Consider the following 18,703-nt stretch of genomic DNA (forward strand, 5'->3'; position numbering starts at 1 on the left):
TTGCTTCATATTAAGAAAGCTTTCTTCAGGCAGAAGGTCCTGAAGGCAAACTTCTCCCGTGTGACATGGCCCCCATACACCTCGCAATATTTTAAGCCAGGCTGTATATAGCCTATATAGCAAAACCCAGGGTGAATAAAGCTCATGTTGTACCACTTGCAGCTGCTTGCTAAACTGATTGCTTTGAATGCACAATAATGCTGAACAGAATGTCATTTCTACATTCAAGGCTGCTGCTGAGATTTTCGAACGAAGCTTCGAAAGTCTGTCATCATGTTTTATGATGTCAAACCCTTAAAGGTCCAGTGAGTGGTCCAGATTTACAGGGATGTATTGACAATATGGTAGAAATGGAATATAACATTCATAAGTTTGTTTTCATTAGTGTTTAATCACCTGTAAATATGAATGGTTTTGTTCTTGTTACCTTAGAATGAGCCGTTCATTACTACAGAGAGCATGGGTCCTTTCTTGAAGGCCAGCATGTTTCTACAAATGCTCAGAATGGACAAACCATACAAGTTTCATGTTTTATGCAAGTTTCAAGACCACTGCAGGTTCTCCTACACACTTGGAAGGGAAGGGTGAGATGACGAGGCGTTTGCGATCTGCAGGCTCACCACTAGATGCCACTAAATCATACAAGCTGATCCTTTAAAAAAAATGTCCTCAATGTGAATGTTGTGCACATGGGTTTTGTTTCAATGAAAAGAACATCTTGACAATTTCTTATACGCTGCTATTATCTTAAAGGATCAGTGCGTACAGTTAGCAGCATCTAGTGATGAGCTTGCAGACTGTGAACGCCTCCATTCACTTTCCTGTTCCCAGCATGTAGGAGAAACTACGGTGTCCATGAAAAATGTGAAAGGTCATATCTCGAGTCAGTGTTTGTCTATTCTGGTAGTGACATGGCTGTGCAACATGATGGACCCTGCCCTCTGTAGATATAAGCAGCTCATTCTAAGTTAACCAAAACACAATGATTCTTATTTTCAGGTGATTATTCACTAATGAAAACATACTTATCAATGTTACATTCAATTTCTGCCATATTGTGCACATGGATCTCATAAATCTAACACACTGGCCCTTTAACAAGCACGTTGCGGTTGTTTAAAACAACAACAACTGCGGACAAAGCAGGTGGAAATATCACTTTTCATCTTCTTTGCCTCTCTGCTCTGCTGTTCGTTCTGTGTGTCTGTGTGTGTGTAGGAGCTGAGCCCCGCCCTCGGTCAAACACGCAGAGGAGAGGACAGAGAAGCGAGCGGCACAACCAAAAATGACAGCAAAAGGTGGTAAAGAACTCTCGACGTAGCTTTACTTTCCGTTTCATTTGTTTCTGTCCCTGTTACGATCCGTTTCTGTCTGACAAATCATGACGTAACCTCATCTTTATCTGCAACTGAGTATAAACAGAAAGTTCATTCACAGTATTCGAATGTTGATTTAATATTCGAACGTCAATGTTTTAAATGAACCTTGATCATCAAGTCATCAACATTTTTATCAACTCAGGTCTTCTCTCATCTGGAATATGATGGCTGAGAACAACGATCAAGATATTTTAGAAAGAAAATTGACCTGAACATTAAAAGAAAGGAGGACAAATACAAGAATTTAATGAGGTTAACGTGATCAAATCCTGAGTGGTAATTACTGATATATCAGCTGGAAGACTTTGGAAATAAATTCACAAAAGTGAATAAAGTGTTAATAGTTTTATACCAGTATAGACACATTAGGATAAAGATCGAGTTGTCTTTTTACATGTGGGTTGTATATTTATATTTGCACATTGGAATTTGTAATGTCTCTGTCTCTGTTCCAGCATTTTTACATGTTCATTTTGACCATGAAATGCATTTCTTCGACCCGCTGAAACTCTGGCACACCCACTCCACGTGGCAAAACCTCTCACTGATCAGCTCCTCCGAGCAGGTTGAAACAAAAGCCAAGAATAAGAATCACGTGTAACCTAACCCCCCTGTTTGGCACACAGCACATACAGTAAATATCAAGGGAAAGATGAGGAATTCAGGGGAGGACAGAGGGGAGCTGAGAAAACAGTAAAGAGATCAGAGAAACAGCAGAGGCCTCGTTTTAATGGTTTGGACTGGATGTTGTTCTGGCAGAGCTCCAGATATAAGACAACACTACAGATGCACCATGAAGATGAAACAGATGAAGGTCATTTTAAAATGTAACTCATAACGTAGTGATCAAGAAACCTGACCAGGGAGTTCATGAGGGTTCAGTTTGTACTTACACACTACAGTCATGCTATAATGCTCGAGTTTAAACAGTACTGCTGCATGACTCTACAGGTGGAAATTACGAAATATAAAAACCTAAATTGGATTGCCGTGAAATTTTGGTACACATTAACTAACCCTAACGCCAGAGTATAAATCCTAATGACTTTGTTGATCTAATAATTTTTCTGTCACCACCAGCAGCTCTACATTTGATTCTATCCATTACTTTCATTTCTACTTTGAAAAACAATGACACTCTGATGTTAACATACAGTAAGAGGAAATGAGCGAGTAAGCTAACATTAGATAGTTTAAGTTTTTGAATAAGTCCTAACCTGCTCCGTGCATCAGCAAACAGACTAAAGGACATGATGCCATTATGACTACAAGCCCCATAAAGCTGCTAGCACGGCTACAGACGCCAACTCTACACAGCAGACCGCCAGCAGTCACAACTTTGGTGCTTTTGTGACAAAATAAGTCAAGTAAAAGCTTGAATGTACTCCCAAACAGACTTGTTCACAGACCTTGGAGTCCACTCAGAGGATGCTTTCCACACATGCGCAGATAGTACTCTGTAGCTTGTTGTAGCATAGTGAGTCCACGCAGTCGCAACAAACTGGAGGCATGCAGATGTCCACACAGAATCCTCACATGCAGCGTCTGGTGACAAACTTTACATCACGCGGACTGGAATATATGAATTTTTGATTTTGGGGGTGAACTGTCCCTTTAATACATGACATGAAAGTTCACAGGTGCTTGAGCCCATGAACACTAACCTCCATTTAAAAATAGAAAATAATAATACCAAGAGATAACACGCTTCCTAAAGATGACTTTTGTACTTTTATTTTGAAGTATCTCAAAATGTAATAACTTTTTCTTTGTTATTTGTATCTGTTGCACGACTTCAGGCAGATTACTGTGCGTCTGCTGCACATATAAATGCATGGTAAATATAAAACATGCATTGAACAATAAACCAAATCTAATGTTTCAGTTGCTGAACACTGTTAACATGTCGACAGCTTAACTAAAGTCATTTGAGTTCAAACAGAAACACATTTCTAAGTGTGATTACAGTGAAAAGCTGTGTAACCTGACTCATCATCTCTAAGTAACACACTTAGACACACACACACGAACACAAACGCCTCACTCCATCCTCATCTGTCCTAAATCGATGGTCCAAGCCACCCGTTCACAGCCCTCAGGCTTTTATTGGTGCAGATGTTGGTTTCCAGCCTCCGATAATCAATACAGACGCTGACGGCGGCTCCCAGACAGACTGGCTTATGGGAAAACAATGAGCTGCAGAATAAAACTGGAGCCACCGGGCAAGATGAGGACAAGAGGACAAACACAGACAGAATTATGCAGCACAGCCACCGACTGAAGCCTGAATATACTGTATGCCGTTGAGTGGAAATCTTGTATGTACAGTCTTAATGACTTTATCTTAATTTGAAAGATTACATGGTCTGCTGGCTCAGAATGAAAGCATTTAAAAAATCTCACTACATAAATTTAAAATGGTATGGCGGTAAAGCTAAAACGGTTGTATAATAACTGTATTTAGCATGTCAAATGAGTTTGAGACTGGATTCTGGTCTCAAGATTTGCAGGCTTCTGTCTGCTCAGCCTGACTGAGCTTTGAAGAGCACTCGTCAGTCTGTGGCTCATTACTGCACTGCTGACTCTTTCTAATTTAAAGTTTCCCTTTGATTGTCCAGGTGCTTCTTCCCCGTACTTAATCTTCTTTAATAACAGCTCACTTGCATGGGCCAGTGACTTTCCGCCTTTGGACTTCCTATTAACTTAGATTATTAATGACCACACAAGCTCTAGTGAGTGTTTCTTTCTCACTTTTTCCCTCGTTCTTATTTCTCCTTATGCCACTCAACTTCCTGTCATCTTACAGTTTTATACTATAGTGCTGCTCCTGCTACAACACCTGTGAGGTAATTTATAGTGCTGAATTTCTATAAATTATGCTTTTCTTGAGCATAGTAGTTAAAGCTGCACCTCTGCCTACAAACTAGCTTATCCCTCTATCTTTAGGCCTCTCTGTAGCTCAACAGAGGCCCTGACAGAAGAGATTAAGCAGGATCCAAAGTTTAATCATAAGTCAAGAGGTTTCACAAAACAGTTTCATGGTGAGGATGTTTTTGTGATCCTAGCTTGCTCTTCTAAGATAGTTTCTCTGGGGAGAGTCAAACTGGACAGAAGGGTGGACACCTCATCTGTCTGCAGCTCCTGCAAAGCCTGACAGTGCTGTCACTCTGTCTCTTGCTCCTTCTCTCTCATTTCCTCCCTTGCTTCTGTTGCCACTCTCTGCCCGTGTCTTGCATTTGGCATCATGGCTACCTTGAAGGTGCTGAGCTGAGCTGTTCTCCCCCTCTGTCTCCACACCGTGCAGCAACACAGACAGAGAGGACAAGAGGCTGTGTGCTGTCCTCATCCTCTATTTCCTCCTCCCCTTATAGGCATCATTATTCACTAAATGTGAAAAAAACACAAGATCGAAATCATTCTGAAACTTCAATGAACGACAAAAGTTTCTGTGTCGGTGTCTAAATGTAACTGACACAATGTGAGGTCATATTTACTTTTAAATGTGCAAAAAAAGAAAGACCACTAGAACCCTGTTCTAGTATTTTGGACAGCTGTTCTGGTGTTAAAAACCCTGAGACTTGTCTGTAAGATCATTCACCCTCCATAGTTTCCCTGTGGGCAGGACAGCAAAAAAGTAAGAGAACATTAAATAAATCAAAACCTACTTTAAAAAATACTTTCAGAAACTATTTCTAGTAAAAGCTGCGAGCAGCGCTGGCTGGCCCTCGTACCCTGCACACTTCGGAGGAGCAGCAGCTGTGGTGTTGTTGCAAGATGTACATCAACGCAGCTCTGAATTTTCAATTCAATATTGGCTTCAGGCTGGTACTCTGATCAAACGTGAAATTTGAAGAAGATGCAACAATCTGGGTTTGAGATATAAAGACATCCTGTTTTTGAAATACAACACCACATCACAGACATGCCATTCGATGAAAACTTGCAAGCTTCACAATATAGCATCATAAACGCCTGAAGACTTTTCTGGCCAGATTTGAAAACGATCTGGTCGACAAAACAGGAGGAGTACATTAAAGGAGAGAATTCCATTTAATCGGAAACTCTCATTTCCTGTTCCCTGTAGGTGGCGCTATGACTGAACATTGGCATATAGATGCCTTCAAACGTGAAGTGAAGGGGCAGATTGGAAAATGTATATTTGAGTTACAACAACTTCCTGTTTTATGGTGAAACATGGTAATTCAACAACACGTTCATCAAACCCAAAAAAGCTTTGTAATTTAGCACCACAAAGTTCTTGAGATTGTACCGAACCAATTTGAGGATGATCGGAATAAATCTCTAAGAGAAGTTTGTTAAAATACAATGCATGTAAATGACAACAGGTTCCTCACACCTCCGGCCCAAACACCAGGATCCGTTGGGCCCTGGCACCTCCAGCCCTAATAATGCATTGCATGAAGCAGCAGTATGATGATGTTGTCCACACTTATTTGAGCTTACATGCATCCCTGCATCCTACCTGTGCTCAGGTAAAGATACTGATGGTGGATGAAAAAAACACCACGGCAGAATATCCAGAGATTTCCATGGGAAGACTAATGTCTGTAATCTTCTTCCAAAATCAAACAACAAAGCTACTAACTTAATATCTTATGAACAACTGTTAAGAACAAGGTTTTCAGGTATAAACATTAGTGTTTGGAGAATGATGTGCCAGACGACGGCAGATACGGTTTTATCTGTAGGGCGGCTTGTGAATTCACTGATTCTGAGGAACCTTCGCATCCAGTTGCAGCTACTAGCGTGCCTGCAGCTCAGGATGCAGAGCGGTAGGGCAAAGTGTCTTGTGTGGATAAACGTGCTATATAAATGCAGCGTTTTGCCATTTACTGTTTACTTCATATTGAAAACAGCCTGAGGTGCTTCAAGCGCCATGCGTATAAGTACCCTGCTGCCGCAGTTTAGAGGTGTTCCAGGCATGACTGACTGGGAAGAGATCCAGGGGGGAAAGTGGACACGGTGGAGGGATTATATCTACAGCGAACTACAGAAAGTTAGCGGTTACTGCAGAAATTAATGTTTGGGTTGAAAGCGGATAAAGCTCTCGTTTTCATCTCTCCCAAACATTTACCCTTCAACATGGCTGTTTTTTCCTTACAGTTTGTCTGTGTATTTTCCCTGCGGCACTCATCCGTCCTTCTGTCCATCTGCTCTTTTCTGACTGTCCTGAATGTCACTGCGGATTATACTGATTCATTACAGTCTTCTGATATATAAGGTTTCAAACTGACCTTGTAGGATATACTCTTTGTGGCACTGTGATGACTGATGGCAACGCAGAGTTGTTGACATGTAGCCTGACAACTTGACACGCTGTTAACGGCATATCGAAAAGCGGAGTTTTATTCAAAATGCTCTCAAGGGCTTCAGGGGGAATAAATTGCATTAAATTCATTGAGTTCAACAGAAGGACCTTTGTAAAGATGTTAACATTTTGTCTTTCTGGGACTTTATTATTGAGATCTCCCGAGCCGATTCTAAGGAGCATACTGGGACCAATCCAGGCATATCTAAACGGATCAGTGTCAGATAAGTCTTACTCTACTGCGTCTTGTCACCACAGCCTGATAGTGTTGCAGTGCTGCTCTCCTTTATGACAGCCTACAGCAGGAGCATTTCACCGCAAATTACAGTATCTGAATGTGGAAAATTATTTGTGCACACCAGTGTGACTGACAGAAAGGTCGTCAAACCACACAGAGTCGCTAAACTCTTGATGCTAACAAATCCGTTATCATCTTCTCATTTTTTAGCCATCGCTGACTGGCTAAAATAACAAACATCGCCAGTGGCAGATTATTCCAACTATGTCTCCAGTGGATTATCTCTAATATCAATTCCATGAGTAACTTGATGTCAGTACAAAATCAAACTTGGCTATTATCAGGTTTATGTGCTCTCGAGCCGGTGTCTGTATTCATTCAAAGATCATTTATGAGGGACGAAGCTTCACTCTGTTTCACAATGTTTCTGTAGATCCCACAACACCAGCTGAGTGATATGTCTTCTCTCTAGTGAACTGCGTCACATCAGTTTCAGTAGTTACATTCTACCAGTTAAAGTAATGGTTTTGATTATTAGAAGTGGGGTTGCATATGTATGAACATATTGCATATTTATTTATAATTAGTGTATTTCCTACAGTAGATGGCGGCCGCGACACCCACAGTCTGGAGAAGCAGCAGGAGTCCTAGTGTAGGAAGCTAAGCAATGAACTGCTTGTTGAAAATTCTCCTGAGTTTCTCAGATATCCCAGACACATACAGGATCACCGTGTTATTTCGTTTGCCTGGGTTTCCCACCATTTAGTTAGACTAGCTCAGACTAGTCTGACACGCACGAACTGATGAAACTGATGAGGCAAAAACGTCTTCAAAGACATATAAACAAGTCCAGTTGCCTTCTTTTCTTGAATAAACCTCAGATTGGGATTGGTACTAAAATCTGTCTCCTTATTCATCACACAAAGTGCCTAACTCTATTGAACAAATATTTTGAAAACTGGAGTTATCCATCAGACAGCAGATACCTCACTGGAGAGCTGGTGGTGTAACACAGCAGTTTTCTATTAGTATATTCTGTTACTATATATAAATTACTTGTGGCTTGAATAAAATTGCATTTACAGAAAAGTAGATTCACACATAACTGGAATTAAACTGTAATCAAATAAGAGAGCAGTAATTATTGTTTGCTACTCTTCCTTGATTTCATTTGCGACTAATGCGCTTTTAAAACTCATCGAGCAAATCCAATCATGTCTCAATCCACTCTGAACACTCAGGGACTAAACAGGAGGAATGTGTGTTTGATCGATGTTATCTGACGTGACAAATCAGTGTTGGACGCACGGCGCAGAGCCTCACTTTTTAAAAACCGTATTCAGCTTCGGTTTCAGTTCTTCCAGCCACGGGGAGAAAATTCAGCCAGCTGTCATCGTAAACTCGGCCTGTTCCTCTCCATATGCATGAAGTAGAGCAGAATGAGTGTGCGTTTGAGGGTGAAGGTTACGGCGTGACGAGGCAGAAATGATGCAGTAAAGTACAATGTTTCCTCTGTGTTCAGCCAGCAGCAAAGCCCCGACACAGCAAAATCACTGTCATCGCTGTGAAATTGGAAATAACAGAAGCCCTGCGGACTGTACTTTATTCTCACTAAACAGGGAGGAAATGCAACCATTATCATTAGAATTAAGGTTTTCATTATATTGAAGCATCCAAAATACGATTTGCTGGCAATGCAACCTCAAATAGAACTATTGGCCGACATGAAATGGGTTGAAATCAAACAAAAGGAGCAAAAAAAATGGTCTTAGGTACCTAAAATCTCATTATCATGATACTACAGAACACTTTTATACTTGTAGCTTCTCGACCCTTTTCAACCACTTTCTTGTTATTGTGCTCAGTCTAGAAAGAAAGCATTTGTTGCATTTCTTTTTACATGTTGTTGCTTTGACATTTGACCTTCAAACTCGTGGCTGATCGGCCTTATTTAAACATGCTATATATGACATTTAGCAGCATTTATAATGATTGCGATCTATAGCAATCATGTCAGTAACAGCTAGTTATTTATTCTGCCTTTTTTAGACGGTGACTAATGAAAACATTTTAGGCACTGAGGAGAAGAAAAACCAGTTCTGAGTCAACTTGGAGCTCTCACACAGAGGGAGTGTGACTTCATTCTGTGCTCAGGACCCTCAACTATCTCTTTACATAACAAAAGGTCGTTTGCTGCTATATTAATGCTAAAAATCTCGTAGCGCCATGCCGTCATCTTGATGGTTTTGGTGTGAATAACTGAGTTTTCCCCAGTAAAGTTGTCTGCCTTCTCTCCAGTGTAATGGGACTAAATGGCACTCGGCATGTGGCGCAGAAAGCACCAAAAAAAATCAACTCAACTCAACAGCAGAGTCGCTTTCCAGAAACCATGACCTGGTTAGTCAAGACAATCCACAGACTGTGTTGTGGACAGTTTCATGTACTCTTTCTAGCAGAAAGAAAGTAGTTCCAGTAAATTCTACCACAGGAAAAAAATAGTTCCTACATGCAACTGCTCATCACAAGATCTGTGAATTATTTTGAGTAACTGTAATGTGCATGTGACAACAGTGGCCTGACTGAAAAACAAAGATGGTGTTGAAACTGCACTGATTTTCTGAAGAGCATCTCAGGCTGTTCAGCATCTGTTTTGTAAATGGATGGTTCATTAATTGTGAACGTTTTCAGAATGCACTTACACTTCTGTGCACTAAAAAAGGGAACAATTTGGAGGTGTTGTTATTTACAGGTTATTATGCAATGGTTTTACTGGTCCGGCCCACATGAAATCAAATTGGCTGTATGATGCCCATGAACTAAAATGAGTTTGACACCCCTGCACTCAGCAGCGCTGATCGAACATGAATCAAGATTCTGTTACTGCATCGACTATTTCTTCCCTTAAGTGTTTTCAGAAACACGTTTTACTGAACTGTTTAGCTGTAATTTGAGGAAGTTTGCAACCAGGCCACCGTGTTTTTTTTACTGCTTGAAAACAGACCAAGCACCGCCCCGACTTGCACGTGTCTGATTGGTTGTGGGTTGAGGCATTTTGGTCTGCGCCCATTGATAACGCTCCTGGGAAATCAAAAATGAACTGAGAGGTTCCAGACTAATTCTGGTGATGCCGGGCTAACCACACATGGCAGTGCAATAAAAAAAAAATGCTAAGTCTGCATTGGTGTGAGACGTGAGACAGGTAGCAAAACTAATTAAAGGAAATGAAAGAGGAACACAAAGTCCAGTTTGATTAATACATCTGTGGGTGTGAAGGCTTACCACACACAGAAACACTGCAGCAGTTTAATATGACACCACTCGCTGTGCAAAGTAATCTACCAGGAAGGTGCTCTTGCATATAATTGATTGGCCAACACAGCACTTTGACAGATGACATTGCATTGTGTTGCTGCAGAATTTGAGAAATGTTCAACTAATTTGGCTTAAGCTCTCAGCTGTCTCACTGAAAAGAATGAAGAGCTGCGTGTTTTTTTTTTCATGCAGTGCTGCTGGCTGTATGTAAATACCTTTACCTGTGACACTATCAGTGGTGCAAAGAGTACTGAAAATCTGTACTCAAGTATAAGTACTGTTACACTGCTAAAATATTACTCAATTACAAGTAAAAGCACTGGTGTTAGAAAAATGCTTACATAAAAGTACAAAGTATTTGTCACAAAAACTACTCTGAGTATTAGTTACTTTAAACCGTTGATGTTACCGTCACATCTCCAAACCAGGGCTGCAAATGTTGTGTGTTTTTACTGCCATGACTATTGATTAAATATTCATAAGTACATTTTTATTTGCTTAAATTCTTAATGGCAATTAATCAATTAAAGGTCAATCATTAACTTCCTTACTCCAAAGCTGCTGCTGCTACAGTGTTTTGTTTTTCATCGGCTCATTTGTGATCAGATCACCTGATTGGCTACTAAAATGCAGATAAAAGGTTTGGATATTAATTCAAACTGTACTTGGTACTCAGTTATGATTTTAAAAGTAACTTAGTAGATTACATGGTGTAATGAATACTTAAGTACAAGTAAAAGTACAGACTAGAAAGTCTACTCGTAAAAGTACAAGTACCCAAAAAACTACTCGGTTACAGTAATTTGTGTATTTGTAATTAGTTACTTCCACCTCTGGACACTATGAACCCTGCTAAAAACATTACATTTTGACAGCCATTTTACATACAGTGAAAAAGTAAGAATATACTTAGAACCTGATTACATAGTTAAGTTAATCTTAAATATCATATTACAGAAATACTATGCGTATTATGGTATGAAAACCAGCTGTTTTATTTAACCAAGTATCCTGTATCATAAATACACATCTGACACTTGTAACAAAACAAACTGCTTGAAAATCTGTCAAAAATTCAGCGAGTTATGATGATTTATTTAAAGTTTAGACCTCCTGCTGTCATAGACATACATGCATTAGGAGAGGCAGCTACCTGATACCAACGTGGCGGACCACGTTCACCTGCAAGTTAATTTTTCTAAACTTAAAAAAGACTTGTTTTTCGTCTATAATTGGCACAAGTGCTTCCAAAGCATATTATTATATTATCTAAAGTTATATAGTTACGTTAACATTGATCTGTTGAGGTGGAGGATTTTCTCCAGAAATGAAGCGCCCTCACCTGAGGTTGGTCTTTCAACAAGAACTCAGAACCAGCTCATGCATTTTGGTCCTTCAGTCTTCAGTTTCTTTCTGTTTCTCAGAAATGTGTTTAGCAATTTTTTTTGTTGAGCTACAGCATTTTATCTGGACGAGCCCAGTTCAGCTCACCAGTAAAACAAGTTAGCAACACTGGAAATCAGAAATCAGAGACTGTGACTGTTTACATAGTTAGTTTAAGAGCATAATGATCTGTCCTCTGAGCTGTGGGCCTCTGATAGACAGGCAGATGTATTTGAACAATGTGAAATCTGACACCGTGCTGAACATTGTGACGTGACGTGTCTGCATGCCGCCGCAGTTATCAGTGCTGTGAACGCACACACACACACACACACACACACCCACACTCACACACACACACACTCACCTGGAAGAGAAGGAAGCACGCAGGTGTTGGGAGCAGGTTTCTCCGGGTCTTCAGGAGAGTATTTAGACTCGAGGATCTGGTGAAGGTTGAAAAACTCTCTGTACCTCCTGTAGATGAAATACTTACTCCCTCCTTTAGTCTTCACCTCAATCACAAACCTCTGCCAGAGAAACAGACATGACTGATTTGTACTCTCGACATAAGCACGGGTAAACGTTTGTAGTGATTTTAAAACTTACAAAGTAGTCAATGAAGCCTTTCTTCTCCTCGATATCAGCGATGGTGGCGGTGATAGGGATGTTATGAGGCAGCTGATCAAAGTCACTGAGTAAAAGAAATAATCTCGTTAGAGTATTTAATTCACTTATGCCCCAAGGTTTTTTTTTTTCAAAGTTACAACATTAGTGCTGCACTGTGATGGAAAAAGTACTCAGATCTTTTACTTTCAGATATTTCAGATTATTTGAAGTGGGGTTGTATGAGGTTGCCATTGATAATCAGTGTATGGGAGCTTGCGGTGTACCACTGCCTCAAACTGTTAGTTTGTTTGCGTAATTGTGCGACTTCTGTTTTTCAAAACTCCCACGTTATGCAAGGCAAAATTACTTCATTTCATCTATGGAGTTGATTTGGAGGCAGCAATATATATGAGATTATTATAAGTTATAGAGCATCTATATCATTATAAGTATGTATAATGCAGTGAAAATAAACATGGCATACACTTAAACTGATATTGTAATGTGTTCATCACTTTAACATTGCAGCTGGGAAATGTGGTAAATTTTAATTATTTTAATAATTTATACATTTATATTACTTAACATACTTCCCTCCTGCTTCCCCACTGGAATAAAAATCCCCAGTAATAATATCATAATTTATTTATTGATTATTTTTTGTACTGTTATTCAGAATTTGCAAAGTAACTAGTGAGCTATCAGATAAATGAAGTGGAGTATATTTGTCTCTGAGCTGTAGTGGAGTAGAAGTATAGAGAAGCAGAAAATATGGATAATCTTGTAGCTACATACTAAGGTACAGCTGTTAAAATGTAAATTTACTTATACTTATACTTCTATTTAACTGACATTTTAAACACAAGTATAGAAGAAATTTTAAGATACTTTAATGTTAGTTATTAAAGTTGATATAAGAAGCGTAAATTAATGCTGATCCAAAGTGTTCCTGTGTGCACAAAGCATGTAATGTCATGCCTCACTTGTGCCACCTCAGTCAGAAAGTCTGTTAACGCCCCTGATTAGTTACCACTGTTGACTCATGACATCCATCAATGACAGCAGCAAAACAACAATAAAATTTAACGAAAAATCTTAAACATATTTTTTCCAATAAAGAGGAAAAAACTGCGCAGCCACAAAACTTCTGCCTTTAGTTTTCATTACAGTTTCATTACCCTGTTACGTATTGAGTTGCAGGGATCTTAGAAAAAGTGAACTGAGATGTAACCTTAAACTAACCTGGTATCGTACTGTGACATTTTATCTAAGGTAATAAAATACCCGAGCGCTGACGTTTAGTCGTCGGTTATAACCGCCAGTTAAAACTGCGCTGTCGGTCGCTACAGACGCCGGAAGTGGACCGCAGATTTTGGTGGTCAGTGATTTTCTCACGCACTCACCTCTCGTCTCGTAACTGCTGCGGCAGCGACATGATGGTGCGCACAGTGACCTGCTGACTGCAGACCAGCGGAGGAACTTCAGCTTCCTGTGCGGATTTTTAAAAAATAAAATAAAATAAAGTAAATAAACAAACAGTGGAGACAAAACTCTCGCAGGCGGCAGGCTGTTCGGACAGACTGACTGACTGACTGACTGACTGCGGCTGAAACTGCATGCAGACGTTACTGTGCGGAAACAGGCAACAGGAAGCGAGAGTTCCCCAAAAAAGCCCAGATTTGGCCCACTGAGGTTACTTCAAAGGGCGGGGGAGGTGTCGGCAATGGGGTGCAGGTGGCTCATGAGACGTAGGTATGATGTTATGATGTTCATGGAAGTATATATAAGCATATAGAAAATAAAAGTATAGAGACAGAAACCTGTAGTGTATATAAATATATAAAAAATAATGTAAAAAAAGAGAAAAAAAGAAGAAAAGTGCGTTATATTACTTTACAACAAATGTAGACAAAATATAAATAAGATATGTGTACAAATATGCAAACTTTACACTGTATACAACAGTGGTACACAACTTAAACAGTATAAAAGAGCAATAATTCTGAAGATGGGGATAAATGTGTGAGGACGTTTGGTGAAGCAGTGATGAAACAGCAGCAGGTAGAGGAACGCAACTTGTTTGAGAAGTTGCAATAAGGTGTAGCCCTCTACAAACAGCTGAAGGTCAGGCAGGATTATGTTAAAGGGTCAGTTCATTCAAACACTTGCTCACTGATGCGCACATATATTCATGAGCAGGCTTTATATGCTGTGTTTTTGAAATATCCATCTCTGAAAGTGCTGATATCACACCGAAATATAGTTTTTTTTCCCCTTCATGTTGCTCAAAAAATACATTTGATAAGGAACAGACCACTCACAGTGTCAGCTGTTATCTGAAAGTGTTATGATACTATACTGTAAAAATCATACAGGAAGTTGGTGGAATCAACTTATCTTTTCTCACTTACTTGACTTATATATACAAGTTTTACTCATTCAAGTTGATTACGCTCAAATTTCTATTTACTGTCCGAACACTGTAGAACTTAAAAACCTGAGTTTTTCTAACTTGAAGTCTTTTAACTTGATATGATGAGTTAAATAAACCACTTTACAACTGATGTCTGATGGTCTGTGTGGCTAACGTTAGCAGTTGGTCTGTATGGCCAACACTGGCGTTTGGTCTTATATGTGAATATTTCTTTAAAATCCATTTTGAGATAATATAATGGCAAAAAGTTTAACCAAATTAAAGCATTTGTTTTTCAAGAAATAATGAATATGCGTCTGTGCACTCCACATGGTAGTTTATTGTTCTTTAATTTTAAATGCCTCCTTGCACTCCTGCTAATAATCCCCGTTTTTACTAAATATAAATGTAATCTGATAATATGTCCTCTTTTTGTAACTGTAAGAGAATGCAGTTACCTCTTTAATTTAGTTTACCTTTTTTGTGACCAAACTTTTATCCATTTACATGTAGTTGGTTAGTCTCCAAGTCTCAAGCCCCCTTGAATTATGAAGCACAAAAGGAGTTAAAAACTCACTAAGTAGCTGTTTTTGCAAACCAAGTAGCATATTAGAACAAACATCAAACCTCTAATCTCTAGTTTATTAATATGCAACACATTTTATGCAACTCTTTAATTTAATACTGCATTTCATTTTGTACTTTGAGCGTTTTCTGTCTCGTTTTAGAGGCCACTTCTGTATCAAAATTACTTTTTAAAAGCAGATTTAAAAATAGAAACCTTTGGGTCACTTCAGGCTCTGGGCTTTTCGCTGATTATTTTTACAGAGCGTCTGTTTTCTTCGAGAGTTCACGGTCACACTTCCAGAGTCTGTGCACACCAGCGGTGCCACTTAATCCTCAATAAATCACTCCCACATTCAATTTGACTGATTAGTGTAAATACTGTGAACGTGCAAGATGGTTGTTGACTACTGGCAGCCTCTCCCAGCCTCCTACACTCCATCACACAATGGATGATTGTTAATTCACGTCACACAAACACAAAAGCACAACCTTTCTCCAGTTTAAGCTTTCCGTTTTCAATGTGGTATCAGCTTGCATAGTCAAAATGCACAGTGGCAGATTACATGCTGTCAAATGATGACATGTTTCCATCAGGGTACAATAAGCTGTTAGTGACAGAAGCAGAATAAACAACATACTGTAGAGCTCCTTTTTGACCTTTTACTTAATACAGATACAGAGTCTACTGAACAGACAAATTAAATGAAAATAAACTAAACCAACTAGAAAGTAAAAGTCAAATTTAAAGAGACAGAGTGAGTGATCATTTTTCACAGCCTTGACTGAATGGAGACAAATATTACACACAGACAAAATCAGTTGACCTGCTGCTCGTGCAGACTAGTTTGTTCACATTCAATGAAACACCACTCTTTGCAACACAGTTTTAATTACAGTTGACTTACTTAAATTGTAGTGTAGGTATAGAAGGTGCAACTAAACTGAACGTCAAGTTTATTGTGAAACTGAGTCCTTAAACTATAGAAGAGAGATTCTTTAGCAGTTGTGACTCCAGTACATTTCTGCACAGACACTGTAGGAACTTGAACTCTTTGTAGTGGCTGCACTTGTGCTTGTACCAGTACTGTACTTCAAGCTATTACTTGTCCATCTTCATCTTTTGCTCAGCAAGGTCATGTGCAAATTAAATCTTTAAGAGAGCCACAAAATGCTGGTCATCACCTGAGACCTGAAGCATGAAAGAGAAGTGGTAAATAGAGAGAGCAACACTGAGCATCAGTCTTTTCGTCTCCACGTCGAGTGCCTGCAGCCAAAAGACACAAGGAGCAGACTGTAAATGCAATAAAAAATTTGCATTAAAGGACCGCTGCGTAAGATTTAGTGGCATCTGTTGGCGAACCCTTTCAAGCGTGTAGGAGAACCTACAGTTCGTTCTGGGATATTGTAGAAACATAGGGGTGCAACATGGCACCTGCTCCTGTCAAATGCTGCAATGTGTTCACAAGCTAGCTGCTAACATTGTCTGTTGGTGCCGGGCAGATAGTGTACAGTCGGTTTATCAGATGCTGCACCTGAAACTCTAACATGCTATTTGCTATTTTTTATACGCTAAAACAGTATGTGAGATATTTCAGTATGGAACCAATAGTATGTGAGGTGCATATATTACAATATACAATCAATGGACACTACACTGGTATAAATATCCCATAATGCAATGCAGTAGTGACAATGCCAGCACACCAGTGGTCAGAGTGAAGAAAGACCCTGAACATGGGGAGACCTAAACATTTATGCCTGAGGAACGCCCCTTAAGGTGTGTTTCACATCCTTTTGTCTGCTGGAGGTATCGGTACCCTACTCAAGGGTGTTTTCACATTCTTTTGTCAGGTACCGGCACCAGCTCCCTAGGATGTGTTTCACGTAAGAGGTGTTCTACAGGGTTTTGTATTCAGATGCTCCCATCGTTAAGAGGTCTAGACATGATGATTTAAAACACAAAAGGTTCTGGTATCTTGGTGTACTCAGTGGGAGGTGGGGAATCTTAAGCAGTTTCAACACGGAGAAATAAGAAATTAAAATTACAATCACAATTCCTCCCTTTTGATTATTTATTAATCACTAAACAAAAAGAGAAAGAAAAAACAACAACAAAATTCAGAGTCTGAGCAGGGATAATGATGGGGATCAGAATCAGGTGGTGCATGGTGCAGTCTGGTGGGAAAAGGTTTGCGTTGTCCGTCCTGCACGAAAATTTCCACAACAGCAGCAAAAAGCTTTTTTCTCTGAAACCAGCTGCCTGCTGCGTCATCAATCAATCGTCAATGAAAATGTAAAAGTCACCGGCCATTAAAGCAAAACACAGAGCCGAGGGTGACTTAAGTCAGTGATAATTCTCTGTGGGTTCATCACCAAGAGCGGGACCTGACATGGTCATTTGACCCATAAAAATATTGATAAATACTGTGAAATGAAACCATTCAGCCAGAAAATTATTAAAACTTCTGCACACGGCTCAAGTGGGTTTTCTTGTCTTGCCAATTTGTCCAACTCAGCTGGGTTCGGTATAGTTACTTTATGTCTTAACTGTTCTTAACGTTAACTACATTAATTCATAGTAAATGCATTAAAGAATGACTTATCATTCATTAACATCGCCTGTACTTTACTTATATTTTGCTGACTTTGGAGGTCCACGTGGGTAAAAGCTGCTTCCTTTTAACCAGCTACTGGTCACTGTAAGCTTGCCTTGGAAAATGTAAACATCGGCTCTTCCAGTTTGCATGCAGACCTGGCGGCAGGCTTCAAGAACCACAATACAGAAACAGACAAACTTCTCACTGAGAGTCTTGTTTGATCATGCAGATCATTTAGAGGTATTGGTTTTAAATTGAGACTGTTTCATAAGCAGTTAGAAAGGCTGTTATCAAGCTTCTGACTGGGAAATATATTGGTGAGATCAAAATTTTCATGCAGGAGACAATCTATCCCCTCCACCTCTTTGGTAAACTCTTCCTTTCTTCTCTCAATTCTTATCTCACCTGAAGCCAAAAGTACACACTCTTTAAATCACTCATGTTACACACACACACACCCTCACTCAAACACCTCATGACAAGTTGACCTCTGACCCTACTTTTGTTGTTGACGGGTATCATTAATACAGACGAGGGCTGGTGATTGTTGAAATTAATCTGAGGGGAGACAGCTGGAATGAAATCTGAGGACACAGTTCCAACATTAGATCTGAGGTGATTAAAGTTTATAACACTAGATGTCAGCAAAGGTGTTGCTGTGCTGGAGGTTGGTGAGAGATAACAACCCTGATTTATTGCCTAATCAAAAACAGTTTTCTAAGTACTGGAGATGAAGTGTTGGTTAATGATTGTGGTTATACTTTCTAATCAATCTTGATCTCAGACTCTGAACACTGTCATAGTGAATGCCAGCATATCACACATAATATCTACGCTCAGCAAACCACTTGCTGATTGCAATTCCTGCATAAAAGCAGA

At 39.5% G+C, this 18,703-nt stretch overlaps 2 protein-coding genes across 3 annotated transcripts in view; one reads left to right on the forward strand and one right to left on the reverse strand.

The window, feature by feature from the left end:
- The window catches only part of ncf4 (neutrophil cytosolic factor 4), a 48,976-nt gene extending 35,140 nt beyond the window's left edge, over positions 1-13,836 (reverse strand). Inside the window, exons 1-3 of the mRNA XM_084714833.1 lie at positions 13,651-13,836; positions 12,248-12,332; positions 12,009-12,168 (exon numbers count right to left, since the gene is read on the reverse strand). Coding sequence (XP_084570959.1) covers positions 12,009-12,168; positions 12,248-12,332; positions 13,651-13,682 — 277 coding nt within the window. The 5' untranslated portion in view covers positions 13,683-13,836. The remainder of the gene's footprint in view (positions 1-12,008; positions 12,169-12,247; positions 12,333-13,650) is intronic.
- Positions 1-18,703, forward strand: part of pvalb7 (parvalbumin 7) — a 61,114-nt gene that overhangs the window by 22,516 nt on the left and 19,895 nt on the right. The window contains exon 2 of one of the 2 annotated variants that reach the window (XM_084714834.1): positions 1,219-1,298. The exons of the other annotated variant lie outside the window; for it this stretch is intronic. Coding sequence (XP_084570960.1) covers positions 1,286-1,298 — 13 coding nt within the window. The 5' untranslated portion in view covers positions 1,219-1,285. The remainder of the gene's footprint in view (positions 1-1,218; positions 1,299-18,703) is intronic. 2 annotated transcript variants of the gene reach the window in all.

The sequence above is a fragment of the Lutjanus erythropterus genome, chromosome 3 (assembly GCF_056507025.1).
Source record: "Lutjanus erythropterus isolate fLutEry1 chromosome 3, fLutEry1.hap2, whole genome shotgun sequence".
Taxonomy (NCBI): domain Eukaryota; kingdom Metazoa; phylum Chordata; class Actinopteri; order Lutjaniformes; family Lutjanidae; genus Lutjanus; species Lutjanus erythropterus.